Genomic DNA, 26,886 nt, shown 5'->3' on the forward strand with positions numbered 1-26,886 from the left:
TAACTTCCTATTTCTCTTCTGTGTAAGAACATTGAGAGAGCTTCGTAAAACCGGAGTCAAAGTCCATGTATGCATGTCACTGGCAAATAAATCCTGATTATTTAGTTTCTTTAAATTTAACTATAATTCTTACATATACTTATAATATAAATTGACTATAATACTTATAGGCTAATAATAAAAGGCTAAATGTGTACGAATATATGTATTACATTTTCCTGTATGTTTGTTATAGTTTTTCGAAGCAAAGGAGGATTAGAGGTGGTTGCATTGTGTGAAGCGTCGCTGCATGGTGTCCACACTTAAGTCCACACTTATGCTGCTCGAGACACGTGCCAGCAAACAATCAATGAACACACATGCGCATTGTTTAGGGATTTTTCCTTTTGTTTATTTGCAAATGACAAATAAAATAAATTAAGGTGCAAAAATACATCACAATATGTCACAATTAACACGAGTTGGCCTGTAAAGGCTGTAGCAGCACTTGATAATAGATTTACAATATCTACACATTTATCAGACTTTACAGAAAGCAGGAGGTGTTCAATACATTGCACTGGAAATGGCCTTGTAAAAGTCCAATGAACAACACATGCCTTTGTATGAATATTAATCAGCATGTTATACAGTGGCGGCCGGCCAATAGAGGACTCCCTGAGTCACACAAAAAAAACTTTACATTACTACTACTAATAATAATAACAATAATAATAATAATAATTATAATAATAATAATAAAACTTATACGAATTGTCAATATTTGTGTTTTAAATATGGAATATACCCAGTAATATGTGTAATTTGATTGTAATGTGATTATATTTTGTATTACATTCCACCGCTGAGTACATGAATTCAAATTAAATCATACCGGGATGTTTGCTGAAATTGATTGGATGTGGTACAGCCCCATCAAGAAAACTTAACACCAGCCGCCACTGATGCATTGTACTGGAAATAGCCTTGTAAAAGTGGAATGAACAACACATGCCCTTGTATAAATATTAATCAGCATGTTAGTCATTAAAAGTTCAGTTTGTGAGCTCACTGGTGGTGGTGCTCAGGGCCAGGGCCTCCACAGTGTCTGGCCGAGCGGCTGGCTCTGGGACGGGCTCTGTTTGCTCGATCGACTCGCCTCTTTGTGTGGCTGTGGAGGAGTTGTTGTTGTGGGAGAGAGATGTGATTCTCTATGGGTCTGAACACAACTGGCCACTGACGTCAAGGCAGGCGTGCACAGTCTGAGCCCGGACCTGTGTATGAGCAACCGAAGAATAGACCTGGAGGACTTCCTGAGACGCAGAGAACCGGAGGAGGAGGAGCAGGAGGAGGAGGAGGAGGAGGAGCAGGATGCGGAGGAGGATGAAGAGGATGAGGAGGAGGATGGAGCTTCAGTTCTCCGTTGGACTCCTGCAGAATCAGAGTCTGAACATGGAAAACGAGCGGCAAGAGATGCATCCAGTGCTGCTCCAAGCCACAGGCCTTTTCCCTCAGGTCCCAGGAACCGAGCAGTTGTCTGCAGGCATGTGGAGAAGCCGTCTTGGAAGGAGTGTTTCCGGCCTCCACCACCTCCACCTCCTCCTACAACACCACCTCCTCCACCAACACCTCCTCCAGCTCTGGTCTTGTCTCCTTCAGCAGTGTTCTGCAGGAAGACGACTGTGTGCTCCAGTATCTCAGCTTTCTCCACTCTGTGCTGAGTCCCACCCTGCATGAAAACATCACTATGAGTTAATTTTAAAAGTAAGTAATTTTACAAGAAATATTTTACTTTTAACATATATTTATTGTTAGAATAGTCATACACCGTAAATCTAAGACCATTAACATATAAATCACAAATGAAACATGTACGTTGCAAAAGCCCAAATTGACATTAACTCAGAAGTTTTGCAAGAAAAAATCTGTATTTTTACAAGTAATATTTTTAGAATTCCATGAAATCCTTTTCTTCTAAAATAAATTAATTGTTAAAACAGAGTCATAAACCTTTAAAAAACAGAATAATTATTTTTAAAAATGAGCGAGAAAAGCTTAAATACAGATAATTACGATTGTGATTACAAAAAATACTGTAAATCTAAGACCATTTACATATAAATCACAAATGAAACATGACATTTTTTACATTTGTTTTCAATCATTTTGAAATACAGTTAGTCCCATATGCATATAGCTCTATGTACATAATCTCTCTGTGTTTAGATATAACTCCACCTGTATATATCATCTATTGTTCCTGGGACAGAAACAAAGGAGTTAATAAACAACTTCAACATCATTCAGTCTTCTAGAGGTGAACAGACAGACCAGGTGAGTGTTGTGTTGTCTTACCTGTCTCTGTAGCAGAAGAGTCTTCAGGCTCTCCAGGCTGCGGTTCATTCTCTCTCTTCGACGTCTCTCCACCTGAGGTTTGAGACTCTGCCAGACACAAAAGAGATGATAACATTAAAGATAAAAGCATCTCACAAAAGAGAAGCTGACTACAAAATAATCTGAAATATTTCATGAAAGCATAAATGATACAAGTACCTTTCTCTCTGCCTTTGAGTCCTCTGAATCCTGAAGCAGTTTCATGATTGTATTCCAACAACTGGTGACTGCAGCTCCTCAGGTCTCTCAGTCAAAGCTGAATGTGACCAAAGACACTTCAGTGAGAGCTTTTAAACCAGAGGTGGGAGGAACTGTAGGCTCCACCCATCAACCTCTGATCACACCTCTGATCACAGGCTTTATTACACTCCAGGTTTTACTCCATAATGAAACTACTAAACTCAGTTTTACCAAATCTTTAATGTCTCAAAAATATTCTGCATTATTTACAAGTGAACGCTTTGTTGTGACTCTTTTTCCTGACAGTCTCAGCGGAAAAGGGAAGGCATAACTATTCAATTAAATTTCAATTCAATCCAAAGGGGCTTTATGCTTTATTGCTAAAGCAAGTGTGAAATTAAAACAAAAAATGTATGTACAATAACTTAAGATCTACTAGAATAAAGAGATGTGTAAACAGAGCTGTGTAACATTGCAACATTATAATCAAATATCTAAACAAAAATAGTAAAGTTTAAATTAATATTACAATTATTTTGTTGTTAAAAATGCAATATATAAGTAAAGTTAAATAAAGATAAAACAAAATAGAAAAATGTAAATATTGCAGTTAATAATAACATTTTTACGCGCGTCTCGGTGGTCCATTGAGAACTACAGTTTCATTAGAAGAAATGTAATGTACTTGAGAGAAAAAGAGAGTTGTTGGAAGATGATCTGACAACAGATGACACAACGACTTGATCCAGTTTTGTTTACTGAGTGCGGGAGAGTGTGCACACCGACAAAACCTTCAGTCATTTTGGCTCCTTCAACTCTCTCTCATGGGAACATTGTGCATGGAGCTGTATTCAGACTTTATTACGTGTTAGAATCGATACATCGTGACAAAGAGTGCTTGACGTCGAAGTGGCATTCAGGTTCCCACGCGTTGCTTTTCAGACCGGCATCATGAGATGTGTCTCCATTTGGTTTCCATCTCATTATCTCACAGATATTTGCAGAGTCGTGCGTAAAAGGTAATTTTACGCACGACACAGATGCTATTTCCAGCAGAGTTTGCAGATTGTTTTTTTATATTAAGAAACATGTTTTGAATCAAATATGATATATTTAACTTTGAACTGTAGTTTTTGACTTTGTTTTTCTTTCACAGCCAAAGAGACGACAGTTACAGAGCTGCGCAAAAAAAAGTGGATTTTACGCACGACGTTAACAGTTACCCTTGTTGCAGATTCTATGGAATTAGTTACTATATATATATATATATATATATATATGTATATATATATTGTACTTCAACCTTTTCTTAATGAAATATTCCTAACACATTTTAACATGATGACTGCAGACTGAACTACCCTTACCTGTTTTCTATGGGCTCGTGCAGCTGCCCCGCTGAGTGTGAGCGGCACGCGCCTGTGAAAGGTGTGACCAGCTCGTGCGACACGTTTAACATCTGTGAAGGAAAAACAACGAGTATCCGCCAAAACCAGCGTGAAGTCCAGACAGACGACTGTGGGTGACTTCTGACGCCTTTATCTTTATCAGGACGGCCAGACGACACGGGTCCTGGAGAGATACTGACAGAAAGAATCAGGAGAAACATGTTGAATAAGTTCTCATTTACTGACTCATGGATGATTTATGTTTCATAAATTCTATAGAATCTGCACCAAGGGTAACTGTTACCGTTGTGCGTAAAATCCACTCTTTTTTGCGCCCTTCTTTTGTTTAATTTTTCTTTTTTCTAAATGTAATTTTTTTATTACTATGATTTATTTTATCTTATTTTACATGAAAAGCACCCCCATGTTGTATTTGTGTGTTCTATAATTTCATAATTGTATCTAATTAAGTATGTTTATGTAATTGTATGAGTAAAACCAAATAAAGGAAAAACAAAATTAAAAAAAAAGAAAGTAAAAAAACTACAGTTCAAAGTTAAATATATCGTATTTGATTCAAAACATGTTCCTTAATACAAAAAACAATCAGCAAACTCTGCTGGAAATAGCATCAGAGTCAGATGATGTTGAGTCTGCAAATATCTGTGAGATAATGAGATTGAAACCAAATGGAGACACATCTCATGATGCCAGTCTGAGAAGCAACGCGTGGGATCCTGAATGCCACTTCGTCCTCAAGCACTCTTTGTTACGATGTATCGATTCTAACACGTAATAAAGTCTGAATACAGCTCCATGCACAATGTTCCCATGAGAGAGAGTTGAAGGAGCCAAAATGACTGAAGGTTTTGTCGGTGTGCACACTCTCCCGCACTCAGTAAACAAAGCTGGATCAAGTCGTTGTGTCATCTGTTGTCAGATCATCTTCCAACAACTCTCTTTTTCTCTCAAGTACATTACATTTCTTCTGCTACTGTATTTCTCAATGGACCACCGAGACGCGCGTAAAGTCTACCCTTTTACGCGCGGCTCTTCGTGTTTAGTTACAGTACTAAAACAAAATGGCAAAACATTTTTGGACTCTTTTGGACACATTCTCCATCCCAACCAGTCAAATACTGACTGTTGATCAATCACACATTGTTATTCTGAGTGCCCTGTGTGTGTTCGTGGGAACTGGAGAGCCACCTCTCCTCCAAGCACACTTTGTAAATGAAGTATCAGTTTTGACAGGTAATAAAGTGAGGATGAAGCCTCCTGCTCCACGTTCCCATGAGAAAGAGCTGGGGGACATTCTCCCACTGTCACACTTATTCAACATTTGTCTGCATGTTGCCAGAGTCGACTAAAGGCCATTTGTTTGTATATTTATCACCATTTGGTTCAGAGAACATGTGACCATTTGCCTCATTCTCCTCACAACATTATTATCTTTATGCACATTGTTTATGTAACCAGTTGTGCCTTGTTGTAAGACAGATCCTTTACTTAAAGGTCCCATATTGTGCTCATTTTCAGGCTCATACTTTTATTTTGTGTTTCTACTAGAACATGTTTACATTCTGTAATGTCGAAAAAAAAACTTTATTTTCCTTATACTGTCTGCCTGAATATACCTGCATTCACCCCTCTGTCTGAAACGCTCCGTTTTAGTGAATTTTGACGGAATTGCACAGAATTGCAACAGAATTGCGTTGCTAGGCAACAGCTTGGGTCCATGTGTACTTCCTGTCAGCTGATGTCATTCACATCCACTGCAACAGGAAATAAACCGGGACACATTTAGAATGTTTACGTTTAAAATTGAGTCAAGGGTCTAAATATTGTATATTCGTGACATCACAAATGGACAGAAATCCTGACAGCTTGTTTCAAATGCAGAGTTTCTGAATACGGGCTGTGTGTATTTCTCTGTGGATTGAGTGTTTCGATACTTTCACAGTATTTATATAGGACTTAAACCTGCTTTTTAATAAAAAAACATTAAAAAATCTCACTTTTTTATAATATGGGACCTTTAAGTAAAAGTACCACCACAACAGCAAAGTAAAAATACTCCGTTACAAGTAAAAGTCCTGCATTCAAAACCCCACTCAAGTAAAGCAGAAGCATTATCAGCAGAATGTACTTAATTATCAAAAGTAAAAGTACTCGTTCTGCAGTAAAATGTCCTTTCAGAATGATTATTTATGAATAATACATTTATGAATGTGAAAGCAACATTTTACTGTTGTATCTGGAGCTAGTTTAAACTAGTTAGTTTAGTCTAGTGGTTTCCAAGCTAGGGGTCGGGAACCTCTTGGGGTCACCAGATAAATAGCAGGGGTCATAAGATGATTATGAAGATCAAATGAATTTTTTCGACATACTATACTATGACTATTTTCATTAAATTTTTCAACATTCAATAGAATTACTTTTTTTTCAGGAAATTTTCAGACATACTTTATAATGACGTTTTTCCATGAAGTTTTTCGACATACTATACTATGACGTCCTAGAATTACTCTCCACACTGACTGCAGGAACAACCCCTGTCTCTTTGTTATTTGACCCTTTAATCTCTGAATCTCACTAAACCTTTATGAGGCAGACACGTGCAGCAGCTCCAGCAGCACGCGACTACTTCACACCTCATTCAAACACGCGCCAGCTGAAAAAAAGCTTAACAAATTAACTGAATTCATAATAAACCACAACTTTAACAGACTACAAGTAGTTAAATATACTTGTACATTAGAGGAACTCTAACTAGTCAGTCCTGTAGAAATGAATATAAAAATAATCTTTCAGGTGAGTTAAATGTCTACCTGACACTCTACCTGTTTTTGGCACGTGGCCTTCATTGAGAAAGACATGATACAAATGTGGCAGATGAAATATATATTAAATTAACTTGGTGGAGGAATAAAAGACATCTGAGTTCACAATAAGCCACCACACTCTGCAGCTGATGGACACATTTGCCTGAGTCATTGAAACTGTCGCAGAGCTACGATTATAAAGAGTTCAACTAACAGATATGTGCGTAAAAGAAGTCAAACGAAGCGACAAGTGGTGCGTAATTTGCATGTGAGTGACCAATGTGCGTAAAGCGTGTCTGTGCGTCTGTGGGAACCTGAAAGCTCTCAGTCCTCCACACACTTCTTCTTAATGATGTACTAATACTAACAGATAATAAAAGTGCAAATGGGCGCTTTGCTCTCTTTTTCCCACGAGAACGAGTCAGAGAAGAGTCTCCCACGCTGCAGCACATCACATCATCACTTCACATCATCAAATCACATCAGCAGTGTCACGATGGAAAAAAGGTTCGAGGCCAATAAAATAAAAGCATTTTGTTCTTTATGCTAAATGCAGTACCTGAGAGGGTTTCTGTTGTCATTGTTTTGTGGTGTTAATTGATCTCCAATTCTAAATATATACATGCACTTGCATAAAGCAGCATATTTGTCCACTCCCATGTTGATAAGAGTATTATATACCTCACAAATCTCCCGTTAAGGTACATTTTGAACAGATGATTAACTATGGACAATCATGTGATTTATCGCACTAAAACATAATTCTAAAAGTCACACAATATTTTGCTGAACGAGCCAATAGAGCTTCATCTATAGTCTGGATTCGTGTCAACATTTAAGTTCAACCCAGAACAAATATATAAAGGAGACTTCTGCATTCTTGATTTTCCATAATTAATAATTAACCTTGTGATCCACAGGAATGCTCACCACCAAACTCTTGGCACATACTTCTGTGTATTGACGTGTTATGACGGTTTCAAAACAATCCAAATATTGCTTCTTCTTCTTCTTCTTCTTCTTCTTTTTTTCAGGAAAAAAGAATAATCAGACAGCTATAATGAGACAAATGTCCTCGTGAGTGTGACTGGACTTCAAAGGGCTTCAGGAGGTGTTAAGACACGTTTTGTTTCCTGTGATTTTACACCGGACACGCGTTGAAAACAAATGGTCTGTGAGCAGCTGGAGAGAATGAATACTAAATACAATGAAAACAAACGTGGACATGAGCTGGAGGGGTTTCACATAATTCACCCTCATCCTGTCATGTGAAGGGTATGATAAAGAAAAGGTGATTTCATTATTCATTCATTACATTTTTCAGGATTCTATAATAGGACTTTTTGTCATGAAATTTTTCAACATTCAATAGTATGACTTTTTTTTTAATTTTAAGACATACTCTGACTTTTTTTCATAAATTCTTTAGACATACTATACTTTGACTTTTTTTCAGGAATTTTTATGAAATACTATACTATGACTTTTCTTTAATATTTTTTTCAATATGCTATACTATTGAGAGAATGAATACTAAATAAAATGAAAAACAAACGTGGACATGAGCTGTAGGGGGTTTCACATAATTCACCCTCATCCTGTCATGTGAAGAGTATGATAAAGAAAAAGTGATTTGGACATGTAGTTAGAAATGTAAGACTGTAGATATGTCTACATAAAGTAGTCCTTGTTGGAAAAGCAGTGGCATTTAGTTAAAGTGGGACTCTGCAGTTATATAACCCATGCATTATAATTATGTAATTATATGAGAAATCATACATGAGAAATGATGCATCAAGGGATTTCATTTTCAGGAGCTGAACAAGTTTGGTCAGACTTCTTTAATAACAGAATATGTAGATGGAAACACACTGTGCCAGGGCTGTCAATCCAGATTGTTATATGATTTAATTTGCTTATTTTAAGCAGTTAATTTTGCACAGACTGCTCCGGGCTATATTATCTTTTTTTGTATTCTTGGTTTTAATCATTAAAGGCATTCAAAGTGAGTGAATAATGTGTGAACAGGGTCTGTCTTTGATGCCTTTGAAGTAAGAACTGCTACTGAACTCTTTCACCTCATGGCCAGACTTCACACCTGCAGGATGTAGCTCGGCAGGAGGCCACGCTTCACACCTCCCACTCCCACTAAAGAGAGCTGTCGACAACATAATGTGACACCACGCGTTTTCATTTTAGGAAAAGTTTTTATTTTATTATTATAAAAAAAACAAAAAAAAGGTCTCACCATAGGGAGACATCCAGAATAAATTAGTGTGCAAAATAGACAAGATATATATAGAGAGAATACAAGTTATATTGTTGACAGAGATGTCTTAATTTATGCCAGCAGACATCATGGCACTGCAGGTGAATGTGAAGGTCTGCGTGGGGCTCTCCCAGCACTCGAACACCTGGAAATGTGACGGATGGACACTCAATCATTATCCACTTCAGCATCATGACAGCAGATGTAGCAGAGCAGTATATGAAGAAGGACGACAGAGACTCTTCAGCTCCAGGATACTCACCTCTAAAAAACTTGTTCTTCGGCACAGCAGCAGTCCCAGCCGGGCTCAGCCGCGTGATCCAGCTCACGCGTGTCCCCAGTCTGGGAGAGTACCTGTGCCGTCAGCAGAATAGATGGCTGTTCCACTGACTCATTCAAAAGCATTAAACAAGAGTAGTGAGTCAACCCTATCACACATACAAATGAGATTTTACATTATTTACAGGCTTTGAGGTTGTGGTGGGACACCAACATCCTTATGTGTTATCAGAAGGCCATTGTTTGCAAGACTACAATGCAAATATTCATTCAGGAACAGTACAGTTGGCACCGGTGAATATTAATCGGTTGTCAGAGTCATCAAAAGTTCAGTGTTCAAAAGTTGCGACCTTGTGATCAGGGCCAGGGCCTCCACAGTGTCTGGCTGACCGGGCTGCTCTGGGCCGAGCTCTGTTTGCTCACTCGTCTGATCTCAAGCTGATTTTGTCTCTGAGCCTGTTGGGGAATTCTGGGAAGCCGCTGCTGAACCGGAAGTCGGTACGGATGGACAACACCGGACGCTCGTGCGTGCAGTCTGTGCTTGGATTTTTGCCTCAGCATCCGAAGAATGGACTTCATGTGCGGCAGAGAGCCGGAGGAGGAGGAAGAGGAGGAGGAGCGGCCTTCAGTTCTTCGTTGGACGCCTGCAGAATCAGAGTCTGAATGGGAAAAACGAGCAGCAAGAGATGCATCCAGTGCTGCTCCAAGCCACAGGCCCTCGCCCTCAGGTCCCAGGAACCGAGCGGCTGTCTGCAGGCATGTGGAGAAGCCGTCTTGAAAGGAGTGTTTCTGGCCTCCACCGCCTCCACCTCCAGCAACACCGCCTCCAGCTCCACCAGCAGCAGCTCTCGTCTTGTCTCCTTCAGCAGTGTTCTGCAGGAAGACGACTGTGTGCTCCAGTATCTCAGCTTTCTCCACTCTGTGCTGAGTCCCACCCTGCATGAAAACATCACTATGAGTTAATGGAGTCTGCTGGCAGTAAGAGGCTGTATATACATATCTACCCTCCGATATTCATCTTATACTATATATTCACTTAGTCCCATATGCATATAGTTCTATGTACATAATCTCTCTGTGTTTAGATATAACTCCACCTGTATATATCATCTATTGTTTATAATACTCTTATACAAATGTGTTATACAATATCCCATCAGCATGCAATTTATAGTTAAGCTATTAATCATCAGTATATAACACGTTGATCACTTGCACTTTAATTACAATCTGTATATATGATTATGCCTATGTACATACACCAATATATCCTCATTTGTATATATTTTCTTGTCAGCACTTTACTAGTTTGCATTCTGGTTAGATGCAAAACTGCATTTCATTGTACTTGTATTATGTGCAATGACAATAAAGTTGAATCTAATCTAATCTAATCTAATCTAATGTCTCTGGTTCCTTGTTATTGTCTCCTCACAGGACAAAGGAACATCATTTCATATTTAGTGATTGAGAAGAAAGTATGGTTTATGGCATGTTTAAGAAAATTAATGATAAATTAATTTAATGTAATCAAAGAATATCTACGAGTGCACTCAAAGTTGTTTTTACCAGTTGTTGTGGCTCCTGAAGCAACATGGTCCTCAGACGCTCCAGGCTGCGGTTCATCCTCTCCCTTCGGCGTTTCTCCACCTGAGATTTTATGAACTAGAAGGGAAAAAAAATGTGGGGATGACCCAAATGTTCATTAGTGGGTGATTCAATTGAATTTACTTGGATTAAAACAGCTTTCTTCCAAGCTTTAGGACAGTTTCAACCACCTTACTATCTAAGTGTAACCATCAAGTTGTTATAGCCTATATGAACATAATCTTTAACATGCATTGAGATTTATTTTTTTACCTTTCTTTCGTTTGTTGCATCCTCCGTTTCCTGTAACAGTTCCATCGTAGCCAGTGGTCCAGTGTGGTCTGTCCTTATCCAGTGGTGTCAGGTCAAAGGTCAAAGAGGCTCCTTCACAGTCTGCAACTGATCAGGCAATGAGGCTGTTGTTGTCTCAGACTGCTTCTTTTACCTCCTCCCAGGAGCCAGGAGCCAGACCCTCAGACTCCTCCTACCACCCGACCACACACCTCCTCTCCACTCCTCCATCCCACTGTCTTTATTCCCAGTACTTCAAAATAAACTATCTTAAAATGTATTTAACAATTTTTTTTTTTTTTTTACCACTCATCTCATCATTATGCAACAAATCAGCTTGTGCTTAAGATACACAAAACAAGACACAATGGTATGAAACCTCACATGTTCATCTGTCAAATGTTTCAAAAGTCGCTTAAAGGGTAATTTAATTTAATTGCTGTGTATAATTGCTTTCCCCCATGTTGTCCATGTATCTGTTTTTATGTTTTTTATTTTTTCCCACTCACAATGTTGTTTGGTTAAGATTACCCAGAAGTCTTTATAGATATTTAAATCAATATCCTCCTCATAAACACTAACCATACACTTCCACGCAACACGCACACACACTCACATACACACACTTATCTTTTTTGATGTATTGACTGTATTGTTATTATTGTTATTATATATATCTTGTCCTGATTGTTTGTTATCACTATTATATAGTCATATTATTTCTTTATATTAATCTTTGTCTCTAGGTGGAGACTTCAGATAAGCCCAGTGGGGTTTTTGCCTCTTCCTGCACTTTATATTATTCATTTCTGTTATGCGTATAGTCTTAAATTGTGCAAAACAAATAAACATAAACATAAACATGTTAAGCGCAAAGGCGTGCGTAAAAACCCCTTGCATAAAATTACAGGAAAAAACTGAATTTGAGATTTTACCTTAAAATATAGAAGTTCAGATTTGTTTTCTTTGGAGTGAAATCGGTGGCACTTAACGTGGAAAACCACTTCTCGTTAATGTTTCCCCAAAATGTCAGTGATTTATATGAGAATTTGAGCTTTTTGCAAAACAAAAACAATGCACACAAAAGTGGAAAATAACACACAACAGAATTTAAAACATCAGTAATCATAGGGTTCCATCCATCTGTTCTGCTGGTTTATTAATGTACCAAAACCTGCGACATCTTTCAGTCCACGATGACTTTTCTGGTGCCAAATTGAGAAATTAAAGCCTGCGTATTATTTTGTCAAAATCATTTATTACACGTGGCTCACCAACATCACTTTAGAGTCTCTTCCTTTCGTCCTTCTGCTCACTTACGGCGAGTGCTGACACCTTCTCCATTCACACTTGACTCCTTTGCATTTGTTAGTCAGTCTGCAGGCTGGAGGAGGTGGAGGTGTTATATAACATTTAGCATTCGCACCTCCATGCATTCGTCACAACAGGCCACGCGTGCCATTTGGGCATCTTGTGTGTCTCGTGCTGGCGCGCCGTTTAGCGCCTCAGGTGTTCCACATGTTGCTCGTGTGAAGTCTTTGATGTCTCCAGGTCACCGTGGGAACGATGAGAGACGCTGGAGACACGTGGCAGCTTCAGGATCAAGTGGTTTGAGCTGAGAGGCCCTCAGGGGTCCTTTACAGATGTAGATTAATTAACAGCCTGGATTGTGTTAAAGCTCATGGGAACAGAAATCCTGCAGTATGAACCTCCACACGTCACACAGTAACACCCCATCTCATGTTAACCCTTAGAGAAAGGAGCAGCCTATTTAGTCTTAAGTAAAAACTTGGTATTATTAAATCACCAGCTCCACTGCGCGACAAAAACTGTTTACTTTGCCTATCAAGTTTGAATAGTACCTCGCTGCCATGTGATGTGTGATGACATATTTAGTATGTTGTGTGTATTTGATTTGTCATTTTATCCTTTTTTTTAAGGACAAACATTCAGTTCTTTTTTAATGCTGTTCACTACTTTTTTGTATTATTATTATTTACTTATTTATTTATTTATCTCACTTATTATTGTAAGTGTTGGTATTATTGTTATTGATATTATTATCATGACCATCATCTTTATTATTATTCATATTATTAATATATATGTGTATGTGTATATACTGTATTATATATATATGTATATATATATATATATATATATATATATATATATATATATATATATATTACACGTTTATTTTCTTTTTGTTTCGTTTTTGTTCCCCCTATGCTCTACACATAAAAGGAAGGATGTCTGTATGTGTTTAAGAGTAGATATGTCATATATGACCATCTAGCCTCATTCAATGCCAAACACACACCCATTATCCACATCACACCCACACACACACATTCTTCAACCTGCTTTTATCCCCTTGTGTTGTTTTTGTTTTGTTTTGTTTTTGTACTTTGTTATTTTAATATATTTTGGTCTTTTTTATATATGTCCCTGCAAATGTTTTCACTTGTTTTGTAATCACTTTATAACACAATAAAAAAAAAATTAAAAAAAATGTTGTTCACTACAATTGTTAAATAAACTAATAAAATAAAAAAGTGAATTAATTAAGGATTATGCACAATGTCAGCACAATATAAACTACATGTTAAAATGGATGTTGAAAGTAGATTTGACACAATCTGCTCCATCTGACAGGGCAAGAAGATGAGGTCATTGCAGTGGTGGAAAGTACATTTACTAAAGTACTTGTGCACAATTCTGACGTGTACTTAACTTGAGTATTTCCACTTTCTGCTACTTTATACTTACATCTCAGTGGGAAATATTGTACTTTTTTTCTCACCTACATTTGTTTAAAAACGTTATCTACTTTGCAGATTCAGGTAATAATACAAAATGTAATCAACAAATAAATCATGATGTATTATTACAAGTTAATGTAAAACTTTATTATTGATCCCCGGTGGAAATTCAGACGTCCCAGCAGTATATATAGTAAAAAATAAGACCCACCTTTACCAGCTGCTTCATCAAAGTAATGTACACTTTAATGCATCAATAATTATTTTTCAGTAATATAATATACTGTAAATAATTCTGATGTATACACGGCTTTGTTATAATACCCGACTCTGATTGGTGAAGCACAGCGTTCTACGGTCTGTTATTTCTTTATATCAGACTGTTGCTATGTATAACAGACCGTTGCTATGGGCGCAGTTCTGATGTCGGACCATTTTGTGTCTAATTATTAATTTTTTATGTAAGCAGCTGTGTAATAAGCGGGATAATGTACAGCTAGCGGGTCATTATTGTGAAATAAAACCCCTTCAGGGCGATGAAAGTCGGGGTCTCCTGCATCGACCTAAAGGGGTTTATTTCACGATAATGACCCGCTAGCTGTACATTACCCCTTACATGGGCCATTCTGAATAATGAGTACTTTTACTTTTAGTACATTTTAATGCTGTTACTTTTGTACTTTTACTTTAGTTACGTTTTGAAAGAAGAACTTTTACTTGTAACAGAGTATTTTTATACTGTAGTATTACTACTTTTACACAAGTAAAAGATCTGTGTACTTTAGTGACGGCGTGACTAAGCGGCGGTATGTGACGAGTTGGGATGAGAACGTGTCGATAGTTCAAGCCTTTTGACCTCTCGACTCTACATCCATCTGGACCAATCCCCATCTGGTTGTGAATACAGAGTCTTTATTGTAAAAGAGGTAGAGAGAATACAGGTGTTTCACTGTACAGAAAAAAAAAAGACAGCACTGTTGATATACTCATTCAAACCGTTGATATGGACTCACACACGCCTCATCCATTTTACAGGGACACATCAGCCCGGTAGAAAAAAAACAAAACAAACAAAACAGAGAAACAAACACACAAAATCTTTGGATTTTTCTCTATTGTCCTCTCATCCACTAAACGCATTCTGTCTTTCTGAGCTGTTAAAATGAAAATAGTTGTAGCACTAATAATAAAACAGCAATAATATTAATAATAATGATATAGTGTGCTAAAAACAATGATAATGCTGTCCCCGTCCTCCCCGCCCCAACCACGAACACACACCTCAGTAACATGTCAAAAGTAGTGGAAAACAAACCCTACAACCCTGATAATAAAACCACACCAGCATGCACACAACACACACACACACACACACACACACACACACACACACACATTTTCACTCTACCATCCGTGCACTCAGCTAATCATACAAACATAATAATGACCCACGCTGAGCGGTAAGAAAAGAGAAAAATACAACGCACATTTTAAAATAATCAAACCAAACAAACGACGTACAAAAAAACAACTGCAGCCAAGTGGGAAGTGTGATATCATTCTTTCTGTCTTTTCCCGTCATCAATCTTTCCGTCGCTGTCGTTCTGTGCCAGTGGGCTGGGCCATCAGTCAGAGTTTTCCGAGTGGTCGCTGTGGGGCGAAGCGCCGGACGGGGGCGAGCCTCGACCCTGCCAGTTCCCGTTAGCCTGAGAAATCGAAAGAAAAACAACAAAGAAACAAACAAAGTGTCATTTACTTTTGTCATTTTCTAGCACCTTAACCAACAAAGGTGCATACTTAAAAGGTAACTTTGGTCTTTTTCAACCTGGAAATTGGTCCAGTATTGAGGGAGAATGCTCTGGGCAATTGAGCAGCGTTAATATAACGTTACATACATTTAAAAGTGCTTGTTTTTATCACTGACAGGCTCAGATTATTATTATGAGTGTCTGACAATATTATGGAAAGGACCCTAAAGAGAAATAAAATGTTTTTCTTACCTTTCGCTTGACCCCGTCTGTTTGTTACTGAGTCTGAGTCCCACTCAAGGAGAAGTACTGTTGTGAAATCTGAATATCTGTATACTCTGGCTCAAATAGCAGCAACCCATCACCTCGCCATTCAGAACGAGACTTCTCCTTGAGCGAGGCTCTTTCCATAATGTTGTCAGACACTTCTAATAACAATCAGAGCCGGTCATGGCAAAAACAAGTACTTTTAGTGGACGTTAATGACGGTGCCAACTTGCCCCAATAGCACAATATTGCATCGTTCTCCCTCAATGCTGGACCAATTTCAGAAAATGTTGTCTTCATTTGTCAAAAACATGGGGAAATAGAGTTCAGGTTGAAAAATAGCAAAGTTACCTTGAGCAATTCTACACAATCTCAAGATGTTTGGGATTGATTTTATATTTACTGTCACAGTTCATGTCTGGAAATTAATTCCAAATGGCTTGAAACTATTTTGAGATAGATAATATTGAGTCATCTTTTCTTGTAAAATGTCCGGTGTAATCGGTAACACCGGTGTTGACACAAGTCTATTAACCGGTGGGAAAAATTCCTCTGTGACATCCCTATTGAAATAAAAACAGATCTGAGTCTCATATGCACAGAAAAAAAAATCGAATGTGGGCCAGTATTGCCTGCAGTGTGAACGTAGCTTTAGTGTGTGTTCATCATTATGAAGGACAATGTGTTCTTTAATAGCTTTTGGACAACAATAGAGCTCTGTGACACAGAGGAATAACATATATCACTTGCTGGAAGATCAATTCATCGTTGGTTTTGACGTTTCATGGGACTCGTTGACAGAAAGAAAAGTATACAATGTCACCAGCATTATCATTTACTTCATGAGTATTAAAGTACCTGCACTCCAACTTGGTAAGCAGACTGCTCGCCGTTCACAGGTGGAACCCCGAGGAACAGGTCAGCTGACCCGGACAGAGAGAAGGACCCAGATCCTAAAGAAAAACAAAAACAAGAAAAGCAACCTCAGTAACCGTTTCAGTGTTGTTGTAGAAGTTTAGGGTGGAATACTATGAATATGCTATTAATGGCATATCTGGAGTGAAGCTAAGTGGTGACACCTTTCTATCGGAACCAGCATTAACTTTTTCAGCAGTTTGAGCTCCAGTAGCTCTTCTATTGGATCGGACAACACGGGCCAGCCTTCGCTCCCCACGTGCATCAATGAGCCTTGGCCGCCCATGACCTTGTCGCCGGTTCACCGGTTTTCTTTCCTTGGACCACTTTTGGTAGGTCCTGACCACTGCAGACCGGGAACATCCCACAAGAGCTGCAGTTCTGGAGATGCTCTAACCCAGTCGTCTAGCCAGCACTATCTGGCCCTTGTGAAAGTCGCTCACATCGTTACGCTTGCACATTTTTTCTGCTTCCAACACAAAGTTCAAAGTTCAAAATGTTCACTTGCTGCCTAATATATCCCCCCCACTGCCAGGTACCATTGTAACGAGATAATCAATGTTATTCACTTCACATGTGGTCTTAATGTTATGGCTGATCAATGTATGTTCACTATGGGCTTCCTCAAAGCCTGACAATGCCAAACATTTTCAATTTCCTCAGCCTCAGGTCACACATTGTGATGAGCTCAGGCATTTGATTAACAAGTTCTGGGATGGAGACAAACTGAGACAGAGAAGGGAGAAACTGCCTCAAGGCGAGTAGTTGTAGCTTCCTTGTCTTTTGGTACCTGTGGAGTTGGGAGTGTGCGGGGAATCGTCGCCCTGTCTGCCCCCCAAGGCTGTCTTCATGGCATAAAGGTTGGCCTCCTCTTGGAACTTGCCAATGTTTTTCTTGTAGCGGATTCTTTTGTTGCCAAACCAGTTGGACACCTGGCAGAAAAAAACAAAACAATACAAGGCTCAGTGTGCACTCTTTCATTAAAATTAGAGATTAATCGATCAACCCTGAGCAGTAGATCCAAACACATAGAAATACTTAAGCATGTTGTTATTGACAAATTATAAATGCAGTGTCTTTATGTTCATTGCTGCTTGTGCCTAACAGTGGAGTCAGTGGTTTACCTGAGAGATGGTGATTCCACACGATTTGGCGAGTTCCTCTTTGGCTTCTTCACTGGGGTAAGGGTTGGACAGGTGGGAGTAGAAATACTCATTCAGGCCCTCTGTTGCCTGTTTGCTGAAGTTGCGCCTTTTGCGCCTGATGAGACACAAACAAGAGATTAAGTTTTCTTTGTTATTACATTTTCACACAGCTACTATTTGCGGTCTAAGATGTAGTCAAGGGTTCGATGTCTTCTTCCGTACACTCACACATACAGGTCTAAATGGCTACCGTTAATAGAATGTGCCAATCTCCAAGATTTTCATTTAAAGGTACAGTGTGTAGGATTTGGCAGCATCTGGTGGTTCGGTTGCATTATTGAGAATCCAAGCTGACTACAGCTACTGATTTTCAGTTCAGTATTCCTTTAAAAAAACAAAAAACAACAACAACAACCACACACGCCTACCTGGCATCAAGGAAGCGAGACCTCAGGATCATGACTGCCTCACAAGTGCTCTGCTTCAGCTGGGTCTGGATCGTGCTGAACTTGCGGTGGATGATGCCCACCATGCGCTCAATCTCCCGCGGAGTTACGGGCCGTGTTCGCGACTGCTCTCTCAGCAGGTTCATCACATGGGTGGTGAACTCAGTGCACGCCTGGGTGGAGGGGCGCAGGAGACGACGGACAGTGAAGGACAGAAAAGCGTAAAGCAATGAAGCTAGGTGTATTATTTTATGCTATTTTGAATTTTGCGATATGGCATTTTTTTTTGTAAAGAAGAAAATTAAATTTCACAATAAAACATTCAGAAAGTTAGCAGCTTAGTAGTACGGTTGTTGTCAGTTAGCATGTATAAGCATTTATAAGCATAGTTACTAAAGATCTTAGAATAGCTGGTATGTCCCACAATTTGAAGAAGGTTTTAATTCATGTTACAGGAAGAGTGTATTGTATGTTGCTGATGAGTTACAATAGTGGATCCGAATGGGTTTTGAATAACAGCACACAATAAGGCTTTGGTGTAGGTTGGAATTTGTGTTACTCTAATAATCTTAAAATACCTCTTGTTATACAGAGATATGAAGTTTATACCTGGTGTGTTTTAATCAGCAACATAAGGACAGAAGTGTATGCCCCAGCAAAGAAAAGTTATGTGACTGAACCCTAGACCTAACATGCCAATGGATTAGGCTTCTGGCGAGCAGTTTTAGTACAGGCAAGCGTGTACGGGCAATGTCAGCGCTCGTCTCCTGTTGCGACACGGTACCTGCTCATACTTCTCCAGCTCAGTGTGGTAGATACTGCGAATCTGGCTCAACTTGCTTTTGTAGTCGGAGTGCTCGAGCGAGCTGTCAGGTGACATCCCTCCCGAGCTGGTGGCAGCAGACACAGCAGCAGCGGCCCCGCCACCCTTCTCCGGCCCCGCCACACCCTCCGCCAGCAGCATGTTGTCCAATCGCACCAGCTGAGGATCCTGAGGCTCGTCCTCCTGGGCGTTCCTCATTGACAGGCCTGTCAATAAGACAAGTGTCAATTGGCTTTGCAGGTGAAATATCAACAGAAGTCTGTATGAATTTGTGTTAAAGTACAGTCACATAACACTGCTGTCCTGTGAATATCCCCTCCAGCTCACATTCACTTCAACTGAAGCCTGTACAACTAATGAATTCATGCATGCATTTCTTGTTTTGGTGCAACTTGTGGGTCAGAGTTCAACTTTGCCCTGCATATACGCAGGGTCAGCCAATAGAAACACTGGCGCATTGTGTTTGGAAAAGAGGACAAGTCACTACTTAGTCATGATGTGCCATCACATTATTTTGGGCATCACTCTCATCCTGTTTACAGTAATCACTCTGCTCTATATTTATTTGTTACCCACATCAGATAACCCTTTTCAGTGCTGAGTGCAGAGCAATTTTGCTGGGGTGAAAGCAAATGTGACCGTAACTTTTAATAGCGTCTTTGCAGGAATCTTTTTTAAATGTATGCCTTTGAAAAATGGCTTGCTTTGTACAACAAAGGATAAAGTCAGATTATCTTTTTACAGTATAAATAAAAATATCTAGCAGCATTACTCACCACCCTCTTATTGTTCTGTAACATAAACTGTTGCAAGTACTGTGCACTTATCAAACCAACCAGGCTGCAACCTGTACTGTATTGCCCTGGATGTCTCTTTTGTCCAGCTGCTGTCGTTTGTCTCTATTTTTATACCAAACAGTCTCTTATTACGTTTATCTTCCTATAGGTTTGTTTTTTGCAAGTAGCCTAAACATATTGAGTTACTGACAACCAGAGTCAAATTCCTGAACTGTGGGTGTATGCTTGTTTATGATTTTATTGGCTTCTGGTGACACACTGTCAACACAGTCTAATAAGCCATCAAAACACAACAAGGCGGGTTTATAATTGAATGCATGTTGACTGACAATGAAAACATTAAAATCTCTTTTAAATAAAAAGTTACCTGTTTTTTCCTTGATCTCGCACAGGACGCTGAATAATGCAGGTTTCATTCGGTGACAGTTGAGGGCATGTTTCCTGTGCATATAAAGAAAAAGAGCGTGACTTGTAACGTTAGATAACTTTAGCACAACAGACTAACTTTTCCCCATGTTGTCCATATATCTGTTTTTATGTTTTCCCACTCACAATGTTGTTTGGTTACCATTACCCAGAAGTCTTTATAGATATTTAAATCAATATCCTCCTCATAAACACTAAACACTAACCACACACACGTCTTTTTTTGATATATTTACTGTATTGTTATTGTTGTTATTATATATATGTTGTCCTTATTGTTTTGTTATCACTATTATGTAGTCATATTATTTCTTTATATATATCTTGTCTCTAGGTGGAGGCTTCAGATCAGCCCAGTGGGGTTTTTTGCCTCTTCCTGCACTTTATATTATTTATTTATTTATTTATTTATGTTGTATAGTCTTAAATTGTGCAAAATAAATAAACACACAAACAAACAATAAACAAAATACACTCTCTCTCTCACTCACTCTCTCACACACAGACACACAGACACACACACAGACACACACACACACACACACACACACTCTCACACACACACTCTCACACACACACACACACACACTAGTGAACAGTTTACCTCCTTGGTATTTAGCTTGTCAGAAGCTAGCGTTATGCTAAATTAGCTGAAGGTAAAGGTAACTTACCGTTAGCCGTTGTTAGCTTGCTAAGCTAACTAGCCAAGGATAGTTAGCTTAGCAAGCTAACAACGGCTAACGGCTAAACGACTCTGTGTTTGTTTATATGACAGCTAAGAAACTATTAACTAACAAAACAGCATCTGAACAGGTTTGAACACATAAAAACAAACCGCTTAGTTCCCGTTAGCAGCTGTTTGTTACTTAGTGAGCTGAGTTAGTACAGGAGGAAAGCTAGCATCATGCTAAATTAGCCGCGGTAAAGGTAACGTTAGATGTTGTTAGCTTGCTAGGCTAACTAGTCAAGGCTAGCTAGCTACAAGGCCTATACAAGGAGGTTGGGACACGGGTCTGGGGTTCGGGGATATCACGCATGCGCAGTGTGACTGAAGCTGAGGTCCTGCGTTGTGATTGGCTCAATTTCGGCCAGACGTTACTGCGCATGCGTCATACTCCCCCAAAAAATATGACGCGTGTCCCAGCCTCCTTCTATAGGCCTTGGCTAGCTAGCTAACAGGTAACTCTAGCTAATGTAAACGTTTCCTGTTCTAACTAAGTAGTTAACGAAAACTAAACTGTTTGTTTTTTGTGTTCAAACCTGTAAAGATGCTGTTTTGTTAGTTAATAGTTTCTTATCTGTCATATAAACAAACACAGAGTGGTTTAGCTAGCTGTTAGCATGCTAGGCTAACTGTTTATATTTGACAGCTAAGAAACTATTAACTAACAAAACAGCATGTTTACAGGTTTTAACACAAAAACAAACAGCTTAGTTTTCGTTAACTACTCAGCGATCTTCTGGCTGAATAATGTAAACAACAGATTGAAGTTCAGTAAACTTTAGAGTCAACAAACAAACAAACAAACAACAACACGCTGCAATCAGCTGATCAACAATCAGTCACTGACTTGGCCTGCGCCTCGTCCAGACTCTGGTCGGTGATGGTCATGATCTGCTGCAGGATGTCCCCGATGTCTCTGCGGGGTTCGTGTCCGTTCTCTGTTCCCTCCAGGCCCGGGTCTCCTCCTCCGTCGGACCGGTGGTGATGAGCCGGGTTCAGAGCATGCATCCCGGGGTGGCCGCTCAACCCGAGGCCCCGGCCGCTGGAGGGCCCGCCGGCCGTCTGCTGCTGCTGCTGCAACATCTTCAGCGACGCACAGTGGCGACGACTGCTGCCAGACTCTCTGCTGCTCACAGACACTCTGCTGCTGCCAGACTCTCTGCTGCTCACAGACACACAACACAGCCTGAGCAGAGGAGACGAGGAGCAGAGGCTTCAGACACAGCAGGGTCCCCTAGCGATGGACAGGACAAGGTACAAGCCATGTCAACACACTGACTACAGCATGTGGTAGACTGCTTTACTGAGGAGGAGCACTACTATGTTGAATAAACTGGGAAAAAAAGTTCTAGTAGAAAAAAAAAATGAGCATAATAAGGCAACCGGTGTGGTATTTATTTATTGATTTATTGATTGATTTATTGATTTATTTATTTAAAAAGTATCCCCATTAGCTGATACAAATGGCACCAGCTAGTGTTCCTGGGTTCCGAAATCAGGTACATTACATTAATCACATACATATGTATATAAACTGTGAAAAAATAAATAATAGGCAACCAGTGTAGTATTTATTTTATTTTTTTTATTTATTTTATTTATTTTATTTATTTTATTTATTTATTTAAAAAGGATCCCCATTAGCTAATACCAATGGAACCAGCTAGTCGTCCTGGGGTCAGAAATCAGGTACATTACATTTATCACATACATATACAGTATATATATATAAACTGGGGAAAAAACCTTCGGGAATTTGTATTTGGTGGATTATTTCTCTGTTGTTACAATGCTAATTGTATTTTACATGGTTGGAAAGCCTGTTTATTTACCTTCACAATGATGTCCCACTTGTAAGGATCATGCATTTGTGTGATGAGCAGCACAGCTGATTATGTGGGTAGCGCCCAAGAAAAATTTGCCAAAATGCTCAGTCAATGGTAAACAGTGTATTCTCCTGTTGGAATTGACTCTTATTTTGAGTTGTTTGGTGGATTGGATGATTGAACTCTCTATCAGTAACAAGGAACAAACAAGACATATTGGCAATTTTACACTTTATTCATTTCATACATCATTGTGAAGGTAAATAAACTGTAAAATACAATTCCAATTAGCATTGTAACAACAGAGAATGAATCCACCAAACACAAGTTTCCAAACTTTTTCCCTCCAGGTTAGTTAAATGTAACCGCAACAACAAACATCTGCACTCCCTGCATTTACAACTGTGTGTGTGTGTCAGGGAACAAACTGAAATAAGATCTAACTAAATAAGATGTAGATTATGTGCTCTATTTTTATCTTATACAAAGCATTAACAAAAACATTCAGATTAAAGAAGCTGCTTTGTAATTTCCCCAGTTCAACGTGATAATCTCACTTTGACAACCTCTCTCACTTGTCTGACTCTACTTCTCGTTTTAGCTGCAAGTCAACAGGATGTGTGCCAAAACCACATCAGTGCAAAAGAACTGTGCGCCTGTTTCAACATGTTGCAGTTGGGTCTGTCATAATCAAATGAGCAGCACTTAAAGCAGCAGCAGCAGCTGCTTTGACAGCTTGAAGTTAATCTCAAAAAGATGAAAACCTTTGCTTTGGACCATACCTAGATAAAACCAAACGCACGTTGAGGGTTTTCTTCTGCTTTTGATAGTAATATTTCACAATATGGCTTGTCAGATGCAGGCCAAACAAATGGGTGGGCTGTGGTAAGAGGAACAGGAAGAGAGGAGACGAGAGAGAGAAGGTAGCAAGGCACACAGAAAGGGCGAGAGCTCGTCACGTCGGCATGTGAAACTCTTCATAGCTGTTCTTTCTTTCTCTTCATAAGGATATTGTCAAGACAAGTTACAAGACCAAAATGCTGTGCTCCGTCTTCTGTGGTGACTTCAAGAGATGAGGAGACAAAGTTTTCTTTTTTTTAAAAAAAGGTAAGAATGAAATCACTGAATTTACTGTATGGTGTACACGGCAACTTTTTGGGGCAAAACAACAAGAATTACAGTGAAACTTCTGGCAAATTATACAACAGAAATCAATCAGCAACAAGAAGTTGTCATCTTTGATCATGTTGTCACACACCTTTGTTGTCATACAGGAATAGATGTTTTACTGTTGGATTTTCGGTTTAAACATCTGTAGTCAACATGCTAGAACTTGCCAAACTGGTTTCTCATACATTTCTTTGCAAGAGAAAGACACAGCTGCTCTCTAGCTGTTTTTATGTCTATTCAGAGGAACTTCAGGGTTGATAAATGTAATGTTTGGATTATTAACAACGGGGGTTCTCTAAGTCTTTGACCCCAAAATCTTTGACCTAATCCCTGTTTCGGTGTGTCTTCTTGTCAGGGGTTGACCGTGAGATTAACGGACTGCACAGAGACCAAAGTTGAAATGGCTGAAGAGGGGCTGCTGGGACGTCTCGTCATCACCGAAGAGGGAGACGTGACTGAGAGTGTCATCGACAGGGGGGCAGCAAGCAGTTCACTTGTCACCGTACAGAGCTGCGGCGGTGAGTCTGCTCTGAAAAAGGAAGAGGAACACACAGGAGAGGACAAGAATGAAGAAGTTATAGCAAGTAAAATGTGTTTAGAAGAGCAGAGCCCAGAAAGACAACAAACCAACGCAGAGGACGAGCAGACAGGGGAGGTTTTTATGACTGAAGAGGACAAACCTGAGAACGTGAATGATGGACAAAACAGAGGTGAAGGGCAGACACGCGAGATGATGAGGATTAAGGAAAAACCTGAGAAACCCAGTGACACTGAGGTGACACAAAATGACCCTCAAGTGGACTTTAAGAGGTTAAATTCCTCTGAGGGAACAAACAACGAAGAAGAGGATCCAAAAAAGGTTGTTGTTTTACTTTGGCTTTGTCATATACCCTGAGATTACCTCTATAGTATCCGTGTTTGTAATGTTCTTGACTTAACCAATCAGTCACCATGTGCTCTGTGAGAAAAACAATTCAGTGGTGGAAAAACAGCAGGTATCGCTTTGTTACAGAGCATGTGGGAGTACGTAGGAGTCGAGTGAATTCTTTTGCCGTGCCAACAAACATTCTGTGTCACTCACCGAGAAACCTTTCCTCCCTCATTCTTTTTTTCTGCCACCTACCCGCGTTTTCTCAGGCTCGCCGGTTAACCCCTGACTTCCCGGAGGCATTGTACGAGCTGCTCTGCACCCTTCAGGAGGGGAGACGGCTCAATGACCAGCGCTGCTCCTTCAGGATGGAGAGTGGGATGAGGAGGAGGAGGTGCCACTCTGAGCCCAACACCTCCAAGCCAGCCAACAGAGGTGGGAGCGCTTCTGAGAAGCTGTTTCACGGTGTTGAAGTGATGAAACTGGTGCAGCTGTTGCATTTGTTTCCATGTAGTGATGCTGACTCATGTTGATAGAGCTAAAACAAACATGAAACTACCCGTTCTCCGTTGCTCAAGAATGTTTTGACACAACTGGCATGTTTCCACTTCTTTCCTTGACCACTTCTAGAGTCTCCTGCCATCTGACCATCAAAGCTCTTCTCTCCCATTTCTCCACAGTTGTGTTTTCCTCCATGACTTCACTGCAGAAAGAGGAGTTTTTTGAGCTGGTGGCCACTGCTCAAGCTCGCCGGCTGGATGACCAGAGGGCGCAGCTCGAAAAACCACCAAAACCAAAATCCAGAGGTTTCAGAGGCAGCATAAAGCAAATCTCTTTTGTGAGAAGGCCTGCGCCTGCACCAGTCCCCGTGCCCGTGCCCAAAGAGGATCTGTATAACATGATCCTCACGACACAAGTAAGCAATCGGAACTAGTTTGCTTAAATGCTTTTATCATGAAGAGTTGTCAGCTTTGTTTCTAAGAAAAAAAATGTCCTGCAAAACCTGTGTCATGCCAACTTCAGTGGGGGAATTATTTGAATTTAAACATCATTTCAGGCGTTCATTTTCCCTCTTATCTTCCTCCCACAGGCCCAGGGCAGGCTGGAGGATCAGCGCAGCAGGGCTCCTGGTCCCATGGACGATGAGGACTTCTTCTCCCTGCTCCTGAGGGTCCAGGGGGGACGCATGGACGAGCAGAGGACTGAACTGCCATGCCTGCTTCAAACCTGAGATGGAAAGCAAAAAAACAAACTGTGGGAGCCATCCAGTATTGTAGCCTTTTTAGTCTGATTTCTGTTAAAACAGTTTTGTTGACCCTGATGATGCTTTGTTTCAGGGACTTGTTATCCCTCTTGACAGTATTGGTCAGTGCAAAAGAAACGCTAATGTTTGAGCAGCAACAGAGCTTTCAATGTGACTCGAGGGATGTTCCTGATGAGATTGTTAAGTTTACTGCTAGTTAGCTATTCATTTCTTCCCTAGTAAATAGGATCAGTAGATATGCTTTCTTATCTCGCCTAAGTTTGTATTTTATTGAGTGTCTGTGATGAGTGATTGAATGATTTTGTGTGTGTTCCCATGTGGAGGAGGCATTCTTGTTTCTCCTCATTTGTACAGTAGACATTAAACACACCAGGGATGGTGTCGAGGAGATAATAGCTTCAAGGTCACACAGCGCTCGACTGTATATGGATGATTCTCCTCCAGAAAATAAACAAAATTTGTATCTGAGCCATTTGCATTTATCCATTTATTCAATTTGTCTAAAATGTT

The 26,886-nt window shown here is 39.7% G+C and overlaps 4 protein-coding genes across 6 annotated transcripts; 1 reads left to right on the forward strand and 3 right to left on the reverse strand.

The window, feature by feature from the left end:
* Positions 1–369: 369 nt before the first annotated feature.
* LOC141778434 (uncharacterized) lies at positions 370–2,637 on the reverse strand. The gene is made up of 3 exons (XM_074652702.1): positions 2,533–2,637; positions 2,335–2,421; positions 370–1,708 (listed from the first exon to the last, which is right to left on the reverse strand). The coding sequence occupies exons 1-3, from the start codon at positions 2,575–2,577 to the stop codon at positions 1,064–1,066; spliced, it is 777 nt and encodes a 258-aa protein (XP_074508803.1). The 5' UTR covers positions 2,578–2,637; the 3' UTR covers positions 370–1,063.
* A 6,675-nt stretch (positions 2,638–9,312) lies between these two features.
* LOC141778235 (uncharacterized) lies at positions 9,313–10,975 on the reverse strand. Its single transcript, XM_074652427.1, has 2 exons — positions 10,884–10,975; positions 9,313–10,250 (listed from the first exon to the last, which is right to left on the reverse strand). Exons 1-2 carry the CDS (start codon positions 10,938–10,940, stop codon positions 9,672–9,674), a joined length of 636 nt encoding a protein of 211 aa, XP_074508528.1. The 5' UTR covers positions 10,941–10,975; the 3' UTR covers positions 9,313–9,671.
* Positions 10,976–14,852: 3,877 nt separating this feature from the next.
* Positions 14,853–22,545, reverse strand: pbx2 (pre-B-cell leukemia homeobox 2). Its single transcript, XM_074652696.1, has 9 exons — positions 22,432–22,545; positions 22,096–22,395; positions 20,466–20,539; positions 19,263–19,507; positions 18,461–18,651; positions 18,012–18,147; positions 17,678–17,819; positions 16,831–16,925; positions 14,853–15,663 (listed from the first exon to the last, which is right to left on the reverse strand). The coding sequence occupies exons 2-9, from the start codon at positions 22,329–22,331 to the stop codon at positions 15,583–15,585; spliced, it is 1,200 nt and encodes a 399-aa protein (XP_074508797.1). The 5' UTR covers positions 22,332–22,395; positions 22,432–22,545; the 3' UTR covers positions 14,853–15,582.
* On the forward strand, positions 22,407–26,844 carry gpsm3 (G protein signaling modulator 3). 3 transcript variants are annotated; one of them, XM_074652701.1, is made up of 6 exons: positions 22,407–22,502; positions 24,082–24,177; positions 24,598–25,103; positions 25,382–25,547; positions 25,793–26,028; positions 26,203–26,844. In XM_074652701.1, exons 2-6 carry the CDS (start codon positions 24,147–24,149, stop codon positions 26,341–26,343), a joined length of 1,080 nt encoding a protein of 359 aa, XP_074508802.1. In that variant the 5' UTR covers positions 22,407–22,502; positions 24,082–24,146; the 3' UTR covers positions 26,344–26,844. The 3 variants fall into 3 exon arrangements, with proteins under 3 accessions (XP_074508802.1, XP_074508801.1, XP_074508800.1); XM_074652700.1 differs by lacking the exon at positions 22,407–22,502 and adding an exon at positions 23,672–23,997; XM_074652699.1 differs by lacking the exon at positions 22,407–22,502 and having other exon boundaries at positions 23,672–24,177.
* Positions 26,845–26,886: the final 42 nt, after the last annotated feature.

Source organism: Sebastes fasciatus, chromosome 12 (assembly GCF_043250625.1).
Source record: "Sebastes fasciatus isolate fSebFas1 chromosome 12, fSebFas1.pri, whole genome shotgun sequence".
NCBI classification, from domain to species: domain Eukaryota; kingdom Metazoa; phylum Chordata; class Actinopteri; order Perciformes; family Sebastidae; genus Sebastes; species Sebastes fasciatus.

Bases quoted from the DNA above. Each gene is read 5' to 3' on its own strand.
- gpsm3 (XM_074652701.1), top strand. From the start codon at position 24,147: ATGAGGAGACAAAGTTTTCTTTTTTTTAAAA. The intron at 24,178-24,597 runs AAAGGTAAGAAT...TGTCTTCTTGTC, and splicing joins AAGTTTTCTTTTTTTTAAAA to AGGGGTTGACCGTGAGATTA. The intron at 26,029-26,202 runs GTAAGCAATCGG...TTCCTCCCACAG, and splicing joins ACATGATCCTCACGACACAA to GCCCAGGGCAGGCTGGAGGA.
- LOC141778235 (XM_074652427.1), bottom strand. From the start codon at position 10,940: ATGAACCGCAGCCTGGAGCGTCTGAGGACCATGTTGCTTCAGGAGCCA. The intron at 10,251-10,883 runs GTAAAAACAACT...GTTTTCATGCAG, and splicing joins TTCAGGAGCCACAACAACTG to GGTGGGACTCAGCACAGAGT.
- pbx2 (XM_074652696.1), bottom strand. From the start codon at position 22,331: ATGTTGCAGCAGCAGCAGCAGACGGCCGGCGGGCCCTCCAGCGGCCGG. The intron at 18,652-19,262 runs GTACCGTGTCGC...CCCTCCACCCAG, and splicing joins AGCTGGAGAAGTATGAGCAG to GCGTGCACTGAGTTCACCAC. The intron at 17,820-18,011 runs GTAAACCACTGA...TTTTTCTGCCAG, and splicing joins GTGGAATCACCATCTCTCAG to GTGTCCAACTGGTTTGGCAA.
- LOC141778434 (XM_074652702.1), bottom strand. From the start codon at position 2,577: ATGAAACTGCTTCAGGATTCAGAGGACTCAAAGGCAGAGAGAAAG. The intron at 2,422-2,532 runs GTACTTGTATCA...TGTGTCTGGCAG, and splicing joins ACTCAAAGGCAGAGAGAAAG to AGTCTCAAACCTCAGGTGGA. The intron at 1,709-2,334 runs GTAAGACAACAC...GTTTTCATGCAG, and splicing joins CTCTTCTGCTACAGAGACAG to GGTGGGACTCAGCACAGAGT.